This window comes from Chaetura pelagica, unplaced genomic scaffold, assembly GCF_000747805.2.
Source record: "Chaetura pelagica isolate M959 unplaced genomic scaffold, ChaPel_1.0 scaffold1022, whole genome shotgun sequence".
NCBI lineage: Eukaryota > Metazoa > Chordata > Aves > Apodiformes > Apodidae > Chaetura > Chaetura pelagica.
Genome location: NW_009952563.1, coordinates 95,628 through 116,702, shown reverse-complemented (window position 1 = coordinate 116,702; position 21,075 = coordinate 95,628). Strand labels below are relative to the sequence as shown.

The 21,075-nt window shown below is 56.0% G+C and overlaps 3 protein-coding genes across 3 annotated transcripts in view; 1 reads left to right on the top strand and 2 right to left on the bottom strand.

Annotated features, from left to right (window-relative positions):
- The window catches only part of NMRAL1 (NmrA-like family domain containing 1), a 5,439-nt gene extending 3,849 nt beyond the window's left edge, over window positions 1–1,590 (bottom strand). Inside the window, exon 1 of the mRNA XM_009993323.1 lies at window positions 1,578–1,590. Coding sequence (XP_009991625.1) covers window positions 1,578–1,590 — 13 coding nt within the window. The remainder of the gene's footprint in view (window positions 1–1,577) is intronic.
- A 541-nt stretch (window positions 1,591–2,131) lies between these two features.
- Window positions 2,132–16,886, top strand: NLRC3 (NLR family, CARD domain containing 3). Its single transcript, XM_009993322.1, has 18 exons — window positions 2,132–2,189; window positions 6,812–7,072; window positions 8,089–9,832; window positions 10,067–10,153; window positions 10,815–10,898; window positions 11,698–11,781; window positions 12,417–12,500; window positions 12,599–12,682; window positions 13,227–13,310; window positions 14,107–14,190; window positions 14,645–14,728; window positions 14,835–14,918; window positions 15,190–15,273; window positions 15,429–15,512; window positions 15,613–15,696; window positions 15,940–16,023; window positions 16,230–16,313; window positions 16,796–16,886. The coding sequence occupies exons 1-18, from the start codon at window positions 2,132–2,134 to the stop codon at window positions 16,884–16,886; spliced, it is 3,333 nt and encodes a 1,110-aa protein (XP_009991624.1).
- Window positions 16,887–18,668: 1,782 nt separating this feature from the next.
- The window catches only part of CLUAP1 (clusterin associated protein 1), a 39,953-nt gene continuing 37,546 nt past the window's right edge, over window positions 18,669–21,075 (bottom strand). Inside the window, exon 11 of the mRNA XM_009993318.1 lies at window positions 18,669–18,815. Coding sequence (XP_009991620.1) covers window positions 18,669–18,815 — 147 coding nt within the window. The remainder of the gene's footprint in view (window positions 18,816–21,075) is intronic.

Sequence of the window (21,075 nt, the reverse complement as noted above, 5' to 3'; positions counted from 1 at the left end):
CTGACTCCGCCCGCCTGGGCGGGTCCCACCTGCCCAGGTAACCCCGGGAGGTCCCGCCCTCCCCCCGGGACCCGGAGCTGCTACAGCCCGGGCTGCAAAAGCAGGAGGGGTTGAGAGGCTCCGGTCACCGGTTTTCCAGGTACCCCGAGTTCGGAAACTCGGCTGTTCCCAAAGAGCATCCCCTGCTCCTTCCGGAGATGGGCTGGTTGGTTGTTCCCAGGTCGGGCTGAGCTCAGGGAATGGGCCCTGATGTCCCCTGCCACCCAACCCACCCACTCAAAAGACACCCAGAGGCATCTCCTGGGCTTTTCAAACCACCTCGGTGAGCTCTGGGGCACCAGGGGACCCAGGGGACTTGGCTGGGGACACCGGGCAGGGCTGTGCTGAGGGACAGGCCAAACACACCCTGCTGGGAGCTCCAGAGGTGGAACTCAGCAAACCTATTGGGAAATTTGGGGGTTGAATCAAGTAAACAGCCTGGAAAAATACATGCTATATACAGTTGCATTAATTAACACCAATGAATCATTGTGAAAGCAGGAGGTACCAACCCAACCGGGGCTTCTGCACAGTCACTTCTGATGTGGGGGATCTTTAGCTGCAGGAAGGTGACAGCTGATGGGACTTTCCAGATACCATCACCTCTGGAAACCAACCTCCTGCCAGGGCAGGGAATTACCAGCAGCCCTAAAACTTGGGAAAGTTTCTGACCCCTTCCCACGTGCAGCCCTGGGACTGGCAGAGAGCAGCCCCTGGGAGAAGCAGAGCCCAGAGCTGGCTGGAGGTCCCAGCTGCAGTTGTGCTCCACCTCTTCTCCCCAAACACAGCTCCCCACATGCAGATGATCTGGCTGTGAACCCACACCATCTCTCAACAGCTCTCCACTGTGAGAGCTCCATCAGCCACCATCATCTCCACCACCTTCTCCACCATCAGTCATCTCAGAAGCATAGAAAAGACCTTCAAGATCATCAGGTCCAACCATTAACTGTGCCAAGTCCACCACTAAACCATGTCCCTCAGCCACTGATCACCTCTCAGCCAGACTTGGTGGGAGGCAAGATGTGTAATTATAAAGAAAGATGCAGCTTCATTAGAGCTACTTGATAGATATAAACAGATCCCACCAGGACAGGTCTCCTAACAGGACAAACTATTTCTCTCCTCATCACTGACTTCTGCTCACTCTGACCTCTCAGCTCAGCACCTCAGAATGAAAAAGGATTTACCCAAAATGCCAGAGAAACCTAATAGAGGATTTACAAATTAAGAAAAAATGCAAAATAATATCAATGCCACTTGCCTGAGTGGAGCTGGGGAGGGGACATCCTGCTGGTCCCATGGCTGCTGGTGGCTCTGGCTCCTCAGGTGTGGACACAGAGCTCCTTGGTGCCAGGAGATCCACCCCTTCAGAGATCAACTCACTTTTGGAGAAGACATTCAGCACTGGCAGAAGCAGAGCTTTGGAGGAAGGGGAGCTTATTCCTGCCCTTTTGTTCTGCTCTTTCAAGGTACAACTTGAATCTACTCGTGGAAATGTTGCCATGCATGGCTCAGCCAAGGACAGAACTGCTCACCAGCCTCTTCCATGGGATGTTCCCAGTGTTCCTGGATAGTGAGGGGGATAAGCAGTAAAAACCAGGCTTTCCCAGGCTGGGGTGAGCTCATGGCTCTGCTTTGAGAGCATCTGGTGTAATTTGGATGTTGGCCAGCCTGGTTTTCTGGTTCTCCCAGCAGAAAGTGGCCATGTCTGAGGAACTGGCCGTGCACTGAGGATGCCAGCAGGACAGATCCTGCTGCTGGTCACACAGGGTGGTTACCATGCTCTGCTGTTGTTCAGCAGATCACTCACTAATTTGCATAGGCAGCAGCTCTGAGCTGACAGGAAGGAAGATCAAGTGAGACTCAAGGCACAGGAAGGGGTGAGAAGCTGAAAGACAGAAAAAGCCACCGGGCTCCCCAGCCACTGGATCCCATCATCTCCTTCATCCCCCAGGTAGAGGGGCCACCAGCTGGAGGGGGCTTTAATTTTCTACCTTGAACTTGAGCATCCAGGCTAGGAGGAAGAAAAGCTGGGGAGAAAGGGCTGAGTGGGGGCACGGAGGGGCTGCACCCTCCCACCACCACGAGGATGTCCTCCCTGCTTGCCTGCTCCCACCCAGACCTGGGGAAGGAGGCACGAGGCCCTGGTAAGGTTTTGGTGGGGCTTTGGGGGGGTATGGAGGGAAGGGGAGGCATCACCCAGCCTTCCTGCCTGGGGTTGAGCTGGAGTGGCTGGGCCAACACATGGCAGGACCAGGAGCTGTTGGGCAGAGGTCCCAAGGATGGACAAGGCATGAGGAGGAAATTCTTTGGTGTGAGGGTGGTGAGAGCCTGGTACAGGTTGCCCAGGGAAGCTGTGGCTGCCCCATCCCTGGCAGTGTTGGATGGGGCTTGGAGCAGCCTGGGCTGGTGGGAGGTGTCCCTGCCCATGCAGGGGGTTGGGTCTAGATGATCTTGAAGGTCCTTCCCAACCCAAACCACTCCATGATTCTGTGAAGGCATCACCCAGTGCCAGCAGCACCAGGCAGCACAGCCTGGTGTGGTGTGGCCACTGGTGCTGGCAGGAGTGGGTGTGGTGGTGCATGGCACTGAGCCCTGATGGAGAGAAGTGTGGGACCTCATGGGGGACCTGGCACTTGTCACAGGTTCTGTCCCCTTGCCTGGTACTGCCTGCCCAGGCAGCTGCATCCAGGCTGCCCTTCCCATGCAAAACCTCCCCACCCTGTGCAGCCTCAGCTTTTTTCCCCCATGTTCATATCATTTACTGACTTAATCCCACTTCATAACCACCTAAAAAAAAAACCCCAGTATGTACTGGGAGTGGAAAAGGATGAAATTAGCACCACACTTGCCTGTGACATGGTGCAAAATTGCACCAGAGAGGCAGACAGGGTCCTGGCTCTGTCCAGTCCAAGAGCTTGAAGCCCAGAGCTGCATTCCCTGCTTGGGGAATGTACTCAGCACATCTTCCTGGAGGGAAAAGCAACACTGAGGTCCCCAAAGCTGCAGGTGCCTTCTTTACTGCAGGGGATCCCCCAACATTGTGTGGGGTCAAGGTGGTGGGAGCTCAGCAGGGGACACATGGCTCAGCAGGGAGCCTGGGCTGTGCTGGGCTGTGTCAGTGCTTCATCCTGCTGTATTTCAGTCCTCCAAGGCCGCGAGGGGCCCTGCCCATCCTGTGGGTATGGAACTGCTGGGGACAGGCCCAGCTGGAGCCCTGGCAGGGTGCTGACACCCACTGAGATGCCACCAGCACCTCCTTGTGTGGAAGGGTTATCCCACATGTCGAGCAGGGCAGCTGGGGCAGAGCTTGGCACCAAGGCACCTCCAAAGCATGTTCCTTTCTTGAGAGGTCGTGGATGCTCTTCAGGACACCCTGCAACCTTCAAAAGTGGGGCTGACCCTGAGCATCAAACCCTGCTGGGGTGTGGGGTGGGCAGTGGGGCCACCAGCATCCCTGCTGAGGGCAGCAGCTGGGGCTGGTGCTGGCAGAGGCTGGTTGGGAGAAGCTCCTTCCCCATCCTCATGCTGATGTCTTGAGATCCTGGAGGCCAGAAGCTGTTGGTGGGGAGAAGATCTGCTTTTCAAAGGAGCCACGTGCACATCTGTGGTGAAGTGCTCTGAGGGCACAATCAGCTCAGTAAATGCATCCTTCTTCCTTTTGCAGCTTGCCAGGTGTGGTAGCACCTTGTGAGGGACCTTCTCTCTGAGCTTAGCTTTGGTTTCAGCTGTTTGGAATGACCCAGAGATGGATCTTTACTTTTTCCTGGTGAGATCTGGTGTTGGGACCCCTGGCATTCAGCCCGGGGGTCCTTCAGGGCTCCACATCTCTATTTTTAACACCCACAGAGGATACTTCATTGCTTTATTAACATAAATTACTGCTGTGAAATGTTTTCGGTTCTGCCAAGAGGTGGCAGCCTCTGTCCTGGCTTCAGGATCTGCTCGGCTGAGGGGGAATGGTTGGAGCTCTTGGGTTGGCAGATCTTGGTTCCCGCAGATCCAGAACTGGAGCAGTTCAGGGTGGAAATGTGGCAGGAGAAATCGCTCAAAGCTCCGAAGTCGTGTAGGTGCAGGAGCCTGAGAAGCTCCTGGAGGAAACTCAGCGTGCCAGGAAGTGGTGAGAAGGTCTCACAGGGCTGGTTTCTCTCCGTTCCCCTGGCTGGGGGAGGGAGAGCTGTGCTGGGTGCTGTGCTGCTGAGCTCCCAGCTGCACCCAGACATGTCACCCCCAGCTGGAGACCTCTGAGGCACTAGCTGCATTGCAAAACCCTGCCCTGATCATAGAGTCATGGAATAACTGAAGTTGGAACAGACCTTTAAGATCACTGTGTCTTAACTTAACCCAGCTCTGTCAAGGCCACCACTGCCCCATGTCCCTCAGCACCACATCTACAGGGCTTTGAAAGCCCTCCAGGGATGGGGACTCCACCCCTGCCCTGGGCAGCCTGGGCCAGGGCCTGACAACCTTTTCAGTGAAGAATTTTCCCCCAATATTCATTCTAAATCTCCCTTTGGGGATGGGGAGAAGTTGACAGCTGGTGCTGAGGGCTTCTGGGTGTTTGGGGCATGAAGCTGCCCTGCTCCATCAGGCAAGAATTTGTTAATAAAGCAGTAATTAGTATAAAAAGTTTTAAACCTACCTAAATGCTGCAGATCAGCTCCTCTTCTGGTGTTTTTCCCTGTGTGGGTCCTCCAGTTGGTCCAGGAGCTCCTGCCCAGCACTTTGGTGCTCTCTAGGCCAGGCACCCCTCAGTCCTGGCCCCAGCCCCAGCAGCTCAGGTGCCTGAGGCTGTGCTGGCTGGAGAGCCCTGCCTGAGGTGCCAACCAGCATTTCCTGATGCCACCAGTCAACCTGCCCGTGAGCCCCTTCAGGCCCTGGAAGGTGCTCTAAGGTCTCCCTGGAGCCTTCTCTTCTCCAGGTTGAACAGCCCAACTCTCCCAGCCTGGCTCCAGAGCAGAAGTATCTCACTCTCCACCTCTAAAAACAACTTGGCTTGGTGGGCAGGAACACTTGGAAGCAAAACACGAAGCCCTTGGCTTCTGGCAGCAGCACTGGGAGGGAGAAAGTAGATGTTCCTTCTGTGGGTGGTGATCCACCAGTGTTGCCAGAAGTGGGGCATCCACAGAGCTCTGCAACAGGATGTGGTCTTGGCCACGCTCCACAAGCCCTGGTGGAAGCTCTGGACGGTGATGAGATGGGTTTGAAAGCAAAACAGGCCCTTGGTGGCTCTGCCTGTGGCCCCACAGCTTCCTCCACAGCACGGAGGAGGCAGGCATGGGTGGTTCTCTGCCCTGCTGTCCCTCCGGTGGCGTCCTGGCCCCAGCCCCAGCAGCTCAGGTCCCTGAGGCTGTGCTGGCTGGAGAGCCCTGCCTGAGGTGCCAACCAGCATTTCCTGATGCCACCAGTCAACCTGCCCGTGAGCCCCTTCAGGCCCTGGAAGGTGCTCTAAGGTCTCCCTGGAGCCTTCTCTTCTCCAGGTTGAACAGCCCAACTCTCCCAGCCTGGCTCCAGAGCAGAAGTATCTCACTCTCCACCTCTAAAAACAACTTGGCTTGGTGGGCAGGAACACTTGGAAGCAAAACATGAAGCCCTTGGCTTCTGGCAGCAGCACTGGGAGGGAGAAAGTAGATGTTCCTTCTGTGGGTGGTGATCCACCAGTGTTGCCAGAAGTGGGGCATCCACAGAGCTCTGCAACAGGATGTGGTCTTGGCCACGCTCCACAAGCCCTGGTGGAAGCTCTGGACGGTGATGAGATGGGTTTGAAAGCAAAACAGGCCCTTGGTGGCTCTGCCTGTGGCCCCACAGCTTCCTCCACAGCACGGAGGAGGCAGGCATGGGTGGTTCTCTGCCCTGCTGTCCCTCCGGTGGCAGAGGTGGCACTTGGGTGCATGCCAGGTGACCTCCAGATGGCACAGGGCCATCATCAGGGCAATGAATGCAGTCACTGCCTGCCTAGGAAAGGCTCCAGCACAAGTGGTGGTGAAGCCACCAAGTTTGTGACACAGAAGGTCTGGGTGAAGATGCTGTGATGTGATGGTCCCAGTCACAGCACCAGGGACTCTGGTCTTAGCCAGAACCTGATGAATGGTCCCTTGGCTCAACCAACATTAGCTCAAGGTGGGCTCCCTCCCATGCTGCTCCTGATACTTCTCCTCTTCTTCCACCAGGCACATGGATAAAGGCTGAGGAGCCTCAAGGGATGCTGTGAGCCAGCTGAGGGGACACGGGGTGGTCCATGGGACAGGTGTGCTGCTGCCCACACACTGCTCCTCACCCACACATCGCCCATGTCACGGGAGGCCTCTGATGGAAGGTGAGTGGTGGCTGGGCAGCTGGAAATCCATCCTCTTGGTGGAGATTTGGATTCAAAAGTGGGGCACCAAGGTCTGAGGACTGCTGCTTGGGGCCTGCTGTGCTGGCACAGGGGGAATGGCTGTCTCTGAAAAAGAACTTATCTTGCTCAGACTCTGATCTGCTCATGGCCTTGGTTTCCAGGAGGAAATGTCATTTCCTGATTGTGTTCTTCCCTTGCTTTGACTCCAGTTTTGATACCTGCTGCCTTGACCAAGCAGCTCCTCACAAAACAGCCTGCCACACCTTTGGGGTAGCATCATCTCCAGGAGGACTTTGGCAGGTCACTCTAGCTTCCCACCTGCTGCCTTCAGAGTCAGATGGGTGCTCCACTGCTGCCTTCCCCCACCACACCCCTGAGCAACATGTCCAGGCCTTATTCCAGACCCAACTCTCCTGCTCTCCTCTCCCACAGAGGCTTGGATCAACCGCTACCGCAAGCAGCTGGTGAGGTCCATCTCACCACAGTTCCTGGAGGAGATCATCTGCCACCTGCAGAGGCTGGACCTCCTCACAGCAGAGGAGGCTGGCCAGGCACAGGAGGCAAGCTCCCTGCCCGAGCAGGTCAGGGCAGTGGTGGACATCCTGGCTGGCAAGGGCAGCCACGCATCCGAGTCCCTGCAGACCTTCATTGAGACCACCAACTCCCAGCTCTACCTCCACATCACTGTCTATGGTAGGCAGTCCTACTCTGGACCCAACACGAGGTGTCTGCACACAGGTCCTGGCTGTGGGTGCCTGCTGGAGCACCCCAAGATGTGCACCAGGCTGGGCAGTGTTGGCAGCTTCAATGGGATTGTCCACGCAAGTGATGGTGTCATCTCAGGGTCTTCACTGGGGGAGGACAGAGCCAGGGGATGACAAGAGCTCTCTGACACATCTGAGGGACCTTCCTCCCAGGCCCCTTGCTGCCCTCAGCCTCTACAGGCAGCTTGAGGAATCTTTGATGTCTTCAAAGTCCAGGTCACACCACTCACTCCCAACAGCTGGGCTGGCATCAGGGGATGGCAGGAGAAGGACAGAAGGGCATCCATGACCCCATCCATTGGTGGCTGCCCCATCTTCAGGCTCTCCTTGCCAGGAGAGGTTTCCTTGGTTTTCCTCCTGGTTGGAAGGCTCCAACCTTGGCTGGTGTCTGCTCTGTCCATCTGCTTTTCCAGCCTTCTCTGGAAGGCTTAAATACACTTTACCAGGGGCCATGATACCTGAGCCAGGTGAGCAGGACAGGTCCAGAGATGGTCACCAAGTTCAGCCAAGAGTCCAACTCATCAGACAAGTCCATGGCAATGAAGCAGGGCTGAGGATCATGTCCAGCAAGGGCAACCAGGGTCAGACACAGTCCAGTGGTCACCAGGCAAGTGCAGAGGTTCAGGGTCAAGGTCCAGATTCAGGTCAACTAGGTCCATAGCAGGCACATGTGTGATGGTGCTGTACATGAGTGCTCCTACACTGAAGCTTAGGTAGGGGCTGAAGGCCCAGAGCTGAGCTTAAATGGACTCCTGGGCCCATGAGTGAGGCTGCTCAGGGCCTCTTAGTGCCCTCAGGATCTTTCTGCCTGGACAGATGGGCTCCATGTGGTTTCTCCTCTGTGGGCATGGCAGACAAGTGGGCATGGCAGAGAAGTGAAGCAGCATTTGTGGTTACCATCCTCCTCCTGCTCCTCACCATCCTGTGTCATTTCTCTCTGTGCAGAACCCATGGTGCAGAAGCACCTGGAGAGCCTACAGACCTACTATGGGCATGGCTTGGAGACAGGTCCCCTCCAGCGACTCACCAACCTGCTGCTGGTGGAAGGTTTGACCGACCTGCAGCAGAAGGAGCACGACATCCTGCAGATTGAAACCACCAAAGGCCTACGAAACGTATCCAAGAGCATCCCCCTGGAGAAGCTCTTCCTGCCTCTCTCCAAGGTCAACATCCCACCTCGGATCTCGGTCACCATCGGGGTGGCCGGGATTGGCAAAAGCACCTTGGTGAAGCTGTTTGTCTACACCTGGGCGAAGGGGGAAATCAACAGGGACATCATCTTCGTGCTGCCCCTCACTTTTCGGGAGCTCAACACCTACGAGAAGCTCTCTGCTGAGAGGCTCATCTGCTCAGCCTTCCCTCACCTCACTGAGCCCACCTGCATCTCAGCAGGAGCCGCCAGGACCCTCCTCATCCTCGACGGCTTGGATGAGTTCAAGACTCCTTTGGATTTTTCCAACACTGTAGTCTGCACCGATCCCAAAAAGGAGATCCAAGTGGACAACCTGATCACCAACATCATACGTGGCAACCTGCTGCAGGAAGCTTCTGTCTGGGTCACCTCACGGCCAAGGGCAGCCAGTCAAATTCCCAGCGGGCTCGTGGACCGGATGACGGAAATCCGAGGCTTCGGAGCTGCGGAGATGAAGGACTTCTTGGACCAGATGTTCCTTGACAACAAAGACTTATCCAGCCAAGTCCTCCATCACATCAGGGCTAACAGGTCGTTACGTGTCATGTGCACCATTCCTGGCTTTTGCTGGATTTCTGGCTCCTCAATCGGGTATTACCTCAAAACCAGCACCGACCGATCCCGAGAGGCTGTGACCATCCCCAGGACCCTCTCAGAGATCTACTCCTACTATTTCAAAATGGCTCTGAGCAGCGACTGGCCAGAAAAGCCAAGAGAACCACTCAGGATTGAGCAGGCTGGGAGCACCAGCAAGAAGCTGGTGGGCAGCCTGGGCAGGCTGGCCTTCTACGGGCTGCTCAAAAGGAGACACGTCTTCTACGAGCAGGACATGAAGGCCTATGGCCTTGACCTCTCCTTGCTGCAGAGCAGCTTGTGCAGTCGCCTCCTGCTCAAGGAGGAGACACAATCCTTCACGGCCTACTCCTTCTCCCACCTGAGCATGCAGGAGTTCCTGGCAGCTGTTTATTACTACACGGCTGCGAAGCGCGCGCTGTTCGACCTCTTCACGGAGAGCGGGATGTCCTGGCCCAAGCTGGGCTTCCTCAACCACTTCAGGAGTGCCGTGCAGAGGTCCCTGCAGGCAGAGGACAGGCAGCTGGACATCTTCGTGCGCTTCCTCGCCGGGCTCCTCTCCCCCCAGGTGAACAAGCTGCTCTCTGGGTGGCTGCTGGTGAAGGACGAGCAGGACAGCTTCAGGAGCCAAGCCTGCAGCTTCCTGCAGGGCTGCCTCAACACTGACTACCTGATCTCCTCGAGGACAGTCAACATCATGCACTGCCTGCACGAGATCCAGCACACGGAGATCGCCAAGACTGTGGAAGAAGCCATGAAGAACGAGAGCTTGGCCGGGATGCTCAGCCCTGTGAACTGCTCTGCCCTGGCTTATCTCCTGCAGGTCTCTGATGTCTGCATGGAGGAGACCAACCTCTCCAACTGCCTCACCTACAATGTCTGTAAGAGCCTGCTCCCCCACCTCCTCTTCTGCCACAACCTCAGGTGAGTCCTAGTTGGATGGCAGAGGGAGAAGCAAGCAGGGACACTGGGCTGTGATACAAAACCTCAGATGACATGGACCCACCATATTGTCCATCAGCAGAGAGAGGCCCTGGAGATGGCACTAGGTCAGCTCTGCTTCTGTGCTTGAGTTCTTCCACCTGTGAAGGACAGTAGTCCCTTCTCCATTTTGCTCTCCAAATTCTTGCTTTTGCTCTTCCTTTTTATCTTCTCCAGGCTGGACAATAACCAATTTAAGGACAACGTGATGGAGCTGCTGGGCAGCATGCTGAGTGTGAAGGACTGTCAGATCCAGAAGCTCAGGTAGGACCTAGCCCCAGGCACATGGGCATCTCAGGGTGAAGGTCCTCCAGGAATGTCTGTCCCACTGGCTCCAGAGGGTTCCTGATGCCAAGGACAGCCCCACATTATATCCTGCACCCAGCTATGCTGACCCTGTGTCCTCATGGTGGTTGGGCAGGCTGTCCCACCCAACCTTCCTGGGACTGCTGACTCCTCACTGTTCCTAGAAATTTGGGTAGAAATCCATGGGTTATCCCAACAAACTGCTTCCCAAGGTCACGGCTGGACACCCAAGGCTCCACATAGAGCATCTGACATATGGAGGGGATGGGCTTCTGACCCCCACGTGGGGAGATGCCTGACCCCAGACAGATGGGTCCTCATGTTCCCCCTTCCCTGCCCTTCTCTGGGGCTGTGCAGTTCCCCAGGCTGGGATCTGGGTTCCTTCTTCACCGCACAAATGAACGTGAAGTCTAGAAACTCCCCTTCCCCCCTGTCCTTGCAATCCCCTGCCTGGTGTCCATCCCAGAAGAGCAGACCTTGGGAGCACCCACCACTTTGTGTGGTTGTACCACAAACCTAACACTCCCTGTGGCTTTCCTCTGCATCCTGGGACGTGCCAGGGGCTGGGAGGGCCTCTTTCTCCTCCTGAAAAACACCCAATTTTCCTTTTTCTGGGCAGCTTAGCAGAAAATGAGATCAGCAACAAGGGAGCCAAAGCTCTGGCCAGGTCACTGATGGTGAACAGGAGCCTGATGGTGCTGGAGTAAGTGTCCCCCCTTGACCAGCTCCTTCCATGCATGTATTTCCCACCAGGAACAATTCCCATGGCTGCTATGGGGCTGGATCCCACCTGGCCTGACAGAGCTGGGGAAGGTTTCCAGCCCCCAAAGCCACCACTGCTCAAGAAGTGAATGTAATTCTTATCATAGCAGAGATATCACAGAACCATGGAATGGTTTGGGTTGGGAGGGACCTTAAAGACCATCCAGTCCCACACCCCTGCATGGGCAGGGACACCTCCCACCAGCCCAGGTTGCTCCAAGCCCCATCCAACCTGCCCTTCAACACTGCCAGGGATGGGGCAGCCACAGCTTCCCTGGGCAACCTGGGCCAGGCTCTCACCACCCTCACACCAAAGAATTTCCTCCTCATCTCCAACCTCAATCTCCCCTATGCCAGTTTTAATCCATCCCCCTTGTCCTCTCCATCCCTGCCCGTGTCCCAAGTCCCTCCCCAGCTTTCCTGGAGCCCCTTCAGGCCCTGGCAGGTGCTCTAAGGTCTCCCTGGAGCCTTCTCTTCTCCAGGCTGAACACCCCAACTCTCCCAGCCTGGGTCCAGAGCAGAGCTGCCCCTGCCTTCCCATCATCTTTGTGGCCTCCTCTGGACTTGCTCCAGGAGCTCCTTGTCCTTCTTATATTGGGGCCTTCAGAACTGGACAGAGCTGGCCTGATGTCCCACCTCAGCAGTCCCTGAGATTGTACCACATGGAGGGAACTGGATTAAACTGGGCACATACCCATTAGCGTTTGCTAACCTTGGCTCTTCTGCCCATCTTGGCCCAGCCTGAGGAGCAACTCCATTGGCCCCTCTGGAGCAAAAGCACTGGCTGATGCACTGAAGAAAAATCAAGTCCTGCTCTGCTTGAAGTAAGTCTCAACTTCCACAGCACCTCTGGGAGCAGATCCACAGGACAAGCATCCTCTAGGCCCATCAAAGTTTTCCAGATCTCAAGGGTCAGCAGATGAGAAGATCTTGGACACAACCTAGTTTGGTTGTGCTGGGCACTGAGCATGAGTGGAGGTGGTAGAGATCTGGTAACCAGGGCAGCCCTGGGTCAGAGACCCAGTTCATAGTTCACAGAATTATAGAATGGTTGAGGTTGGAAAGGACCTTAAAGGTCATAAGGATCCAACCCCCCTGATTGGCAGGGACACCTCCCACCAGCCCAGGTTGCTCCAAGCCCCATCCAACCTGCTCTTCAACACTGCCAGGGATGGGGCAGCCACAGCTTCCCTGGGCAGTGACCCTCTTCCCTCATGTTGGGACCCTCCTGCCTCTCAGATTCAATGAGTCCAGGCCCATTCCTCACACAGAAGCTCACAAAGCTTCCATGGGAGGAAGCATCTCCCACGGTAGAGGAGGGTAGAAGACCTCCCCAGGCAGGGATGCTTGGATCCAGATACCCTTCTCACACCAAGGATGGGGGCAAGCAAAGACCAGGGCAGGTGACCACCACCCTGCATGTCCCCTTGCCCCAGGCTTTGCTCCTGTCTCCCTGCAGCCTGCAGCACAACACCATCAAGGAGAATGGTGCCACCTTCTTGGCCGAGGCCCTGCTGACCAACCGCAGGCTCACAACTCTGCAGTGAGTGACCCTCCTGTCCCCTCCCTCCCAGCAGACCGAGGTGCCACCAAGGGGGGAGGTGGCTCTGAGGTTCATGGGTGCCTTCCTCACCTTTGCAGCCTGCAGAAAAATGCCATCGGAGCCCAGGGGGCCAGGAAGATCGCGGAGGCACTGAGGCAGAACTGCAGCCTGAAGGAGCTGATGTGAGAGCAGCAGGAGGTGGTGGGATGGTGCCACCAGCACCACATTCCCCCAGGATCTGGGGGCAGGAGGGATGGGCAGGGGGTTGGGCCACACCACCCGGGCAGGATGGATCTCTGCTGGCTTTGCCCAAAGGGGTTGGTGTGGGAGGGAAGGACCGGAGCGACCCTGGGGAGATGCTCTCCAGATCTCCAGGGATGCAGGGAGCCATGTAACAAAATGAGAGGCCACATCTTCTCTCCAGCAGAGGACAGCAGCAGGTCTCCAGGCCCTAGGGATACAATTGAAAGCTATTTCAGCTGCAAACCAACACAGGATAACAGAGGTGTATGTAGGCTGAGATTCATGACTCTTGCTGGAGCAGGAGATCCTAGAATCATTAAGTTTGGAAAAGACCTCTATGATTTTTGAGTCCAACCATCAACCCAACACCATCATGCCCACTTAAACCATGTCCTGAAGGGCTACAATGAGTTCTTTGCCAGCAGATCTAAGCTGGTTGCAGTGTGGTTGCCAGTAGCACCTGCTCTTCCTCTTGTGTCTCAGACTCTCCAGCAACTCAGTCGGAGACAACGGCTCGGTCGCCTTGGCTGAAGCTCTGAAGGTGAACCACAGTCTGCAAAGCCTGGAGTAAGTCCCCCCTCCACACCTGCTCCCCTGCTTGGCCAACAGAGCCCAGTCTAACCTCCTCCTCCCCAGCAGCACCTCCCGCCCTCTCTAGACTCCCTCTCCTGCCCCAGATCCTGCCCATGTCTCTCCCACCCCATGTCCCCTGGTGTGGGACCACACGTGCTCTCTGCAGGCTGGAGCACCGTGCAGAAGCTCCAGGCACCTGGGCTGGTCCTGCTTCCATCACAGGAGCATTGGAGGGGTTAATCCTCAATCCAGATGTGGAATTTTTCTGCTTTTGGAGGGTACTGGCAGCTTTGGGCCTTCTCTCCCTCTCAGATGGGGATTGGCCAACAGGGAAGGTGACAGGCTGGGGCCTCACAGAGCCAGGGTGGGATGGTGCAACGTTCCTGCCCCTTGGGAACAGCAGCCAGAAAGGACCATTCCTCCCACCCCACTTGAGAGAGGGCTGAGGGCTCCTGGGGACAACCTGCCCTGCCCTGGGTCCATCACCAGCTTGCTAGGGTGTGACAAGGACCCAAAACTGCAGGAACCAGCAGCCACGGCTGGGGACGTGGGTGTCCTGAAGTGCTGGCAAACACTGTCACCTCAGGGTGCTGCCGTGGTGAGCAGATGCTGCTCCTGGCCTGGCTGCTCCCAAAGTTGGTCCTTCAGCCTTGGTTCCCTCTGTCTCCCATGGCTGGGAGGTGCCTGTTGCTCAATGAAATGGGCAAAAGGGCCCTTCCCCAAAAAACACAACCCCTCAACCCACCCATGATGCCAGGACTGGCCTCAGACCTTTCCCTGTGTGTCCCAGTCTCCAGAGCAACTCCATCAGCAGTGCTGGGGTGACGGCGCTGACCGGGGCTCTCTGCTCCAACAAGGGACTTCTCAGCCTCAAGTAAGTGACACCCCTTCAGCCACCCTGCCAGAAGCTGCTGCTGGGACATGGGATGGGAGAACTTATCCTTGTGCCTGGTTGTTTCCACAAGTGCTCTGGGATGCTGAGAGCAGCTTCTGCTCCTCTTCTGGGTGCAAGTGGCTTCTCTCCATCGTTAGCTTCTTCTCCTCGGGGTGGTATCGGATCAGCTGTGTCTGGGAATGAAGTGATGGGAACTGGGATGGGAGGCTGGGAAAAAGCTCTGATGGCATCAGTGCTCATGGCTGGGGGATGCACAGGGAAGGGAGATGCAGATCCTGATGGAGATGCAGGGAATGGAGACAGATACTGATGGAGAGGGAGGGAATGGAGAGGGAGGGAACGGAGAGGGAGGGAACAGAGACCCTCTCCAGTGGGAGAGGGAGATGAGATGGAGGCCTTGGCTGCTCCTCCCCAGCCCTGTGTCTTTCCCCAGCCTGCGGGAGAACTCCATCAGCAAGGAGGGGGGCCCTGCCATCGCCCGTGCCCTGCGGACCAACAGCACCCTCAGGAAGCTGGAGTAAGTCCCATGGGCCCCAGGAGGGCACCCACGGTGCTGGGTAGTGTTGCTGGAGTTGTCCTAAACTCTGTGTGTGTGACTTGCGACCTCTGTCCCCCCTCTCCAGCTTGGCAGCAAACCTGCTGTACGACGAGGGCGGCAAGGCCATCGCTTTAGCTGTGAAGGACAACCGGGCACTCACCTCCCTGCAGTGAGTTTCCCTTGGAACTTGGCTGGTTTTGAAGCTCCTTGTGGGGACATGGGGCAGGGACACTGCTCCTGGACCTCAGGCCCCCCAGGCTGTGACAACAGGTCACCCTTCCATGGGATGTGCGTGGTGCCATCCCGGATGGATCCAGTGGTCTTGCACATGGGTCACCTCCCAGCCTCCAGCAGGATGGAAGGAGATGGGTGCTGAGCCTGGAGGGACTGGGGCATCCTCACAGCGCTGGGCTTCACCTCCTGCTCTCTCCTGTTGGCAGCTTGCAGTGGAACTTCATCCAGGCAAAAGCTGCCACAGCCCTAGCACAGGCACTACAGTCCAACCGCAGCCTGGCCAGCCTTGAGTAAGTGAGGACATGGGCAGGGAGGTCCTGGGCAACTTCTTCCTCCTAGGACCTGCCCAAGGGCTCTGCCCCCACGCTGCTCCAGGGGAGGTGGCTTGACATGCTGCCTCCTCCATGTGCTCCAGTCCATCCTGTGTCCCCACCATGTGTCTTAGCTTGCAGGAGAATGCCATTGGAGATGAGGGAATGGCTGCCCTCTCTGCCGCGCTGAAGGTCAACACAACTCTGGCAGATCTCCAGTGAGTATCCAGGCTGTGGTGGGGCCCTGGAATCACAGTCTAATTAGCTTCTCTAATTAGCACACCATGGGCAACTCATGACATCCTTGTTCTCTTGCAGCCTGCAGGCAGCTTCAGTTGGTGCAGCTGGTGCCCAAGCCCTGGCAGAAGCCTTGATGGTCAACAAGAGCCTGCAGATCCTGGAGTAAGTGCTCAGTGGAGACACCAAGTCCCCATGGCTGCAACACCACCTCCTGAGGGTGTCCAAGGCCCTGGTCCTTAGCTCAGCACCTGCTTCCACCCTTGCATCATGTCCTACCAGGCTAGGCTTGCCTGTCCCTTGACTCACTGGTGTGGGGCCACCTCTCCCACCTCCTCCTCTCACCCATGGACAGCACAGGGCTGTTGTCCTGGGCTGTCCATCCCCACCACCTGCCTTCTTCTGCAGCTTGAGGGGAAACTCCATTGGTGTGACAGGGGCCCAAGCAATGGCCAATGCACTGAAGGTGAACTGCAGCCTCCGCTGGCTCAGGTGAGTACCCAGCTCCCTGGAGTGGGAACCAGGAAGACTTCCCAGACCTTCCTTGGGAGGAAGCAGCAAGGACACGGCCAGGCCAGCAGCTCTCAGTGGGGCAAACCCCAGAGCTGGTGGTTTTTCTCAAAGTTCATGCTATACATTCCTTCCTGGTGGCCACATCTCTCTGGGCTGGTGCTTTCTGACCATCCTGTCTCCTGCAGCCTGCAGGAGAACAACCTGGGCATGGATGGAGCCATCTGCATTGCCACCGCACTGAAGGGCAACCACGGCCTCACCTACGTGAAGTAAGTGCCACCTGAGCTGGAGAGTAAGGCAGGGGGAGACCATGGGAACCACCAAGTGACCTTCCCCACCACTGGCACTGCCCATTCCCAGCTGCCCTACAGGGACCTCCCCAATGGGCAGAGGGTAAGGGCACCTTGTGGCTCCTCCTGGTGTGATAGCCACCATCCCTGCCACCTCCAGACCCCCCAGCTCCTCTGTGGAGATGCTTCTGGGGTGAAAAACCACCCCAAAACACAAATACTCTCCAAAACATCAGAGGGATAGGCTGGTTCTGTCCCTCCAGCTCCCCAGGGGCTTTCTCCAGTGTCTCACCTGGCTGCTTCTGGGCTCCCTTGTGACCGGTATCCCAGCCAGAGCTCCTGGATGGCATGGAGAGGATGCAGATGATGCTGGTGCAAAGCTGGGGAACATCTCTGGTACCCACCAAGGATCCTGCTCAGCCTTGTGTCCAAGCCTGAACTCCTCTTCTCTTTGCTCCCAGCCTGCAGGGGAACCACATTGGCCAGTCAGGAGCCAAGATGATCTCAGATGCCATCAGGACAAACTCACCCAACTGTGTCGTGGAGGTGTGAGGGTGCCTGGTCACAGTGAGGTGGCCCAGTGGGTCCCTATGGCCAGTGGCCCTCTGCAGGGAGCTGCCTGGCCCTTTGCTCACCCATCTCAGGGAGAAAAGCTGGGGCAAGGAGAGCTCCTGAGCATCCCCAGCATGGCCCAGGAGGACTTGGGGCCCCTGGATCAGCAGTGCAGGAGGGTCCAGACTCCCTGGAGGATGTGCAACCATGTCCCTGTTCATCCAGACCTTGTGGGACCTTCAAGGAATGGGTGAAATGCCAAAAGGAGGGAGGTGGTGGCAGAACCCATACACCGTTTTGTGGATCACTTACCTGCCATGGCAGGGACCCCCTCCTGTGATGTCCACAGGTGTCCTCAGAGCCTGCCCCTGCCAGGGTGCCTTCCAGCTACCCTGCAGCTCTGCTCTCCTCCCAGCCCCAGTTGCTGTAGGCAAACATTGCAGCACCCCAGGTGGGGCTCCAGGGCTTCCAGCACCAGCTCTTCTCCACCTTAGGGATCCTGGGAGAAGCAGGTGAAACATGGGCAGGATTCCCAGCAGCTCCTTCTCACCTGGCTACACAGCCTGGTCCTGCAGGCTCCTCCTGACATCCCTGAGAGATGAGAGGTTTGGAGTCTCCTTGCTTTGGATCAGGACACTTCAGAGCAGGCTCCTACGCAGCAAGTGTGACCTGTGCCTTTGCCCTGCCCCTGAGAACAGGCTGGTGCTGGCCAAGGGTGACTGAAGTGTCTGGCAAAGCCTCTTGGAAGAGTCAGGCAGCCCAAGGCTTAGGACTGGAACCATCTGGAAGGGCTCTGAGAAATAAAGAACCCTCAGGGCTGGACCTGACTCTGGACTTCAAAAGGAGGGAAAGCAAAATACTGGGGTGATGGAAAAAAAGGGAAGGGCAGGAGAACAGCCTGGGCCCTGATGAAGACACACCAAAAAGAACTCTTCTCCTCCAGCACTGATTTCTGCTCCCAGGAAGAAAAATTGCGACGCTAAAGCGGAGCTAAAAGACACAAAAAACCTCCAGCTCTTCATGATGGAACAACCAGAATAACTTGGTGAGCAAAAGCCTAACTGTTGGCCCGTTTGAGTGCCTAAATCTCAGCCCACCTTGAAAATACAAGCAGAATTAAAAGGGCTAATTTCATTTCATTAGGACTGATTCTCAGGTCACAGCAGAGTCTCAAGCAGCTGCTCTCAGAAGACTCGAGCACAACCCACTGAAGCCTGAAAATTCCCACTGACAGGGAAATCCTAAGAGGTGCTGCACTGAGGCTGGGATTTGAGGACCCCTCCACCTGTTTCCCCACTCTCTCAGTGCAACTGGTCCTCTTTTCGTGGAGGCAAGTCCATGGTGAAGTGAAGGATACATTTAGGATAAACAGATTTAAGCCAGATTTAAAATCCATGTACGTGTGTTCCCAGAGCAGCTTTTAATCCAGTTTTATTAAGCCAAAAAGAAATGTATCTGTTTGGACATAATAAAATGCAGGGAAATGAAGGACATGATGCTCAATGGAGTGTGATTCTTTGGCAATGCAGTGCAGCAGGGCCAGTTCTAATGCAATTATGGAAATAACTGCACTCCACGTTCCTGTGATTCTCATTATGGATCAACTGCTCATGCTCTGGGAGTCAGAATGACTGGGAATCCAAGTCTAATTTTCAAGTTTAATGAACATTATTTACCAACTCCTGAATTCATGCTGACAAATGCTTTACAAATAGCAGGGAATCAGCTCCCAGCCTGCAAAGTTTGTACTTCCAGCTGCCTCCTGGTCCTGCTACTGAAGGGTCAGAAGTCATTATCACTTTCCTCTAGTGGCTCTGGCTTCCTTGCTCGGTGACTGGATTTGCTCAGGGAGATTTCCATGCTGTCATCTTCCACATCATCCTCCTCCTCATCTTCATCCAGATCAATCTCACTATCCCCCGAGTCCTCCTGCAAGCAGGAAAGCAAACAGAATTCATGGCCAGGTCAGTTCTCAGGTGGCAAAGCATCTTTGCCAGCTCAGAAGTAAAGGCCAGCACTGCTGGCTGATGTTGCTTTATCCCCTGCCCTCTAAGCAGTCACCCACCCTGGGGGCTGTGGGGAAGGCTGTTTGTCTGAACTGGTGTGGATTTAGACTTGCTCTGGGGAGCAGCGGCAGATTCTGCAGGAGGTTTTGTTCCAGCTTGGGCTGCTGTGCTGCTGGCCTTCCAAAATAACAAGGAAGCCAGAGCTCAGCTGCCTCTGGGAGCTAAGAGCTCCCCCATGGCTTCCACCAGCAGCTCCCTGCTCTGCTAGACAGTGGCTGCTCCATCCCATTTATTGCAAACCTCCTTCCCTGCTTCAGGGGGCTGAGTAACATGAACCCCCTGACTTCTGCTGAATCTGTGGTATTAAAACCCTTGCAGGGTGTTTAACTTTCAAGTGCTACCTATGGAGAGAGCAAAAAAAATGGAGGTATAGAGAAAGAAAATTGCCTGCAGCAGAGAAACCCACCTGTGCCTTGATCTTGCGCATGCTTGGCCGTGCTGGGACAGATCTCCCCTTGGAGAACCAGAGTGGGAGGAGCAGGAGAGGCAGAGCAGGGGAAAAAAAAAAGCACAAGAACATAAAAGTACACAGCAAGTAACCCAAATGGGAGCAGGGGAGAAGGCAGCAAAGCCAGGTACAGCACTGCTGGCTCCTGGGCAGGCTGAAGCTTGTTCTTAACTCCAGAACTGGGTTAACTCTTTGAGGGTTCAAACCAGCCTCACTCCTTTTCTTCCCTGATTCCAGACTGTCTGCAAGAGTCCCTGAGCAAGCCCCTCAGCTGTGCTGAGATGAGGAGGGCAGAGCCATGGGACAACCAAAATTGGCTGCAGCTGAGGGCAATGAGAGGCTGAAGGCCTTGGATTCCACACCTGGATATGTTTGGGTTGTTCCAAAAGGGAGACATGGGAAAAACCTGGGGACAGGGAAGACCAAAGGAAGGAGACCTTGCAGAGGATGACTATCCAAATCTGGCAAGAACATGGTCAAGGGCAGTCAGCCTAAGGTCACTACACCTTCACCTACAGCACTGGCACTCCTGACCTTACCCAGAAATGTTTCTGAATGCCAAGGACACAAATCATTTCCCAGAAGGCAGCAAACAGCCTTAACCATATCCAGGCTGGCTGAGGTGAAGAGCAGAGCATGGTCTGCAAGTCCCTTTCCAGAGAAAAGGAGAGGATGGGCAGGGGTATCTTCTCTGTCCTGGGCCTGCCTGCAGGAGCAATAGTCTGCCCAGAGCTTCACCTGCCAGTGTCCAGCAGCTGTGGCAAATGGATATTTCATGTGGTGGTGAACATTGGGAGCTTCCTGCTACTCTTATGTCCCCTTTCCTTGGGACCCTGGAGCTGTGCAAGGTCACAACTTGTCCACCATTAACTCCTGCTTTCTCATCCAAGCCAGTGCTTTGCTCCTCCCTTAGGGTCTGGGGTCTGTAATAGGCTTTTGTGAAGGGATTACCTAGGGGGACTTCAGATCACCTGCCAGTGCCTGAAGAGGCTCCAGGAAAGCTGGGGAGGGACTTGGGACAAGGGCAGGGAGGGAGAGGACAAGGGGGGATGGATTCAAACTGGCAGAGGGGAGATTGAGGTTGGAGATGAGGAGGGAATTCTTTGGTGTGAGGGTGGTGAGAGCCTGGCCCAGGTTGCCCAGGGAAGCTGTGGCTGCCCCATCCCTGGCAGTGTTGAAGGGCAGGTTGGATGGGGCTTGGAGCAACCTGGGCTGGTGGGAGGTGTCCCTGCCCATGCAGGGGGGTGGATCTAGATGATCTTGAAGGTCCCTTCCAACCCAAATCATTCTATGGTTCTGTGAACAGGTTACCCAGGGAAGCTGTGACTGCCCCATCCCTGGAAGGACACTGTTGGCCTGTGCCAACAAGCACTCCCCAAAAGAATATTCCAGCATCCCCTGGGGACCAGGGCAGCCCCACACTGCTCCTAGTTGGGAGCTTGGATGCCAGCACCTTTTTGGGGTGGTGAGGAGAGCTCACTGTATGGGTGCAAACCACATCTGAGCAGCTGGCTTCAGCTTCCTGCTACAGACAGAGCCCCAGGACAGAGAGGCACAGGAAGGTTGCCCTCACGTGCCCCAGGCTGAGCACAGCAGTCAGAAGAAGGACCTGCTCTGCAAACCTGAGGAGCTACTGTCTGCTCAGCAGGTCAGCCCTAAGCAGACACAAAGCCCT

Bases quoted from the DNA above. Each gene is read 5' to 3' on its own strand.
- NLRC3 (XM_009993322.1), top strand. From the start codon at position 2,132: ATGTCCTCCCTGCTTGCCTGCTCCCACCCAGACCTGGGGAAGGAGGCA. The intron at 10,899-11,697 runs GTAAGTGTCCCC...ATCTTGGCCCAG, and splicing joins AGGAGCCTGATGGTGCTGGA to CCTGAGGAGCAACTCCATTG. The intron at 15,697-15,939 runs GTAAGTGCTCAG...CTTCTTCTGCAG, and splicing joins AAGAGCCTGCAGATCCTGGA to CTTGAGGGGAAACTCCATTG.